The 1,329-nt window shown below is 35.5% G+C and overlaps 1 protein-coding gene across 1 annotated transcript; it reads right to left on the minus strand.

The window, feature by feature from the left end:
• Positions 1 to 729: 729 nt before the first annotated feature.
• On the minus strand, positions 730 to 1,308 carry NAEGRDRAFT_54891 (uncharacterized protein; the record flags this gene model as incomplete). The annotated part of the gene is made up of 1 exon (XM_002668181.1): positions 730 to 1,308. The coding sequence occupies one exon, from the start codon at positions 1,306 to 1,308 to the stop codon at positions 730 to 732; it is 579 nt and encodes a 192-aa protein (XP_002668227.1).
• Between the last annotated feature and the right edge of the window lie 21 nt (positions 1,309 to 1,329).

The raw sequence follows: 1,329 nt of genomic DNA on the forward strand, positions 1-1,329 counted from the left end.
ATGTATAGACCAGAAATTGGTATCTTTGGTGCCTTGTCCTATGTTGCCATCAATGCTGAATAAGACAAGTTCCTTTCTATTGTCTTTGTCAAGCTTGGCTCCATTGGTTCCCCAGCCACAATGACTAGAACTGTGCAAGCTGCTGAAGCTATTGCTCTCTACGGCTTGTTGTTGTTCCAATTCCAATTCTGATGTATTACCATATCTTCTGATAGCTTGTGTAGGTTCATTCATAGTCTTGTTGAAAAGGTAACCAGTACCACTACCGTAAATGGTATTATTCAATTCCTCTAGACATTGTCAAAATGCTCATTGGTAAAGTGACTAAAAAACAGTGCTTGGAATCCTGTATGAGAACTGTAGAAAGTTCTTTGAAGCAGGGGATAAAGAAAGTGATTGGAAGGCAGTTGATGAAGATGTTAAGCTTTATTTTTTAAATTATTTTCAAAAATATTCACAAGTCTGAAATACGTCACCTCCTCCTTCACTGATTTTCATCATCAAAACAACACAAAACAAACAACAACAAATAAACAACACATTACAACATCAAGTAGAACACAACAGAATATCGATAATTAACTTTGGAGTAACTTTATGCAAAAACGTCAGTGATGACGTCAAAAAAAGCGTCAATCCACCATCAGGAATGACGAAATAAAATGAGCGGGTTGTACATCAATTAAATAAAATCCTTAATTTACTATTAAATCACATCATCTTATTTTTCTAATTCCTAGAGTCAATCAACTTGTTAACCATTCTATCAAATGTTTTGTAAAAGTCCGCAACATCCACAGTCAAGTAATCTCCCAAACTGTCCTTTCTCAAATTCTTTGGATTTGAATTACTCCACAATGTATAGTCATTTCCCTTCCAAAATGTGAATTGTTCAAAGCATCTCCATCCTCTTGTTGTTACTGTATTCCAAATTTCAAGAACTGCAGAGGTTTCCTCAGGCATCCACAATGAGTGAGTCAATCCAGCTCCATGATATCCAATTAAAAAATCTGAATCGTGAACTTTTTGAATTTGTTCAACTAATTTCAAATGTGCAAAATCAACTCTTTCCACTGTGAATTTCTTGCCATATTCTCTGTGAGTCTTCATTCGATCCAACACCTCTTCTTCATTGCTAATTTGACGAGACATGAAATTGTGCTCGACTCCAAATTTCACATAAGGTCTTCGACTGATGAACAAGACACGAATCACATCACCCTTATTGATTTCTCTCTTCTTGATACCCAAACCATTCAAAATTCTATTGGCAAAATTGGCAACGAGTGGAATTTTTGAGTGACACATAGTAGCATCATTCTCATTAAA

This window comes from Naegleria gruberi, assembly GCF_000004985.1.
Source record: "Naegleria gruberi genomic scaffold NAEGRscaffold_525, whole genome shotgun sequence".
Classification (NCBI taxonomy): domain Eukaryota; phylum Heterolobosea; class Eutetramitea; order Acrasida; family Naegleriidae; genus Naegleria; species Naegleria gruberi.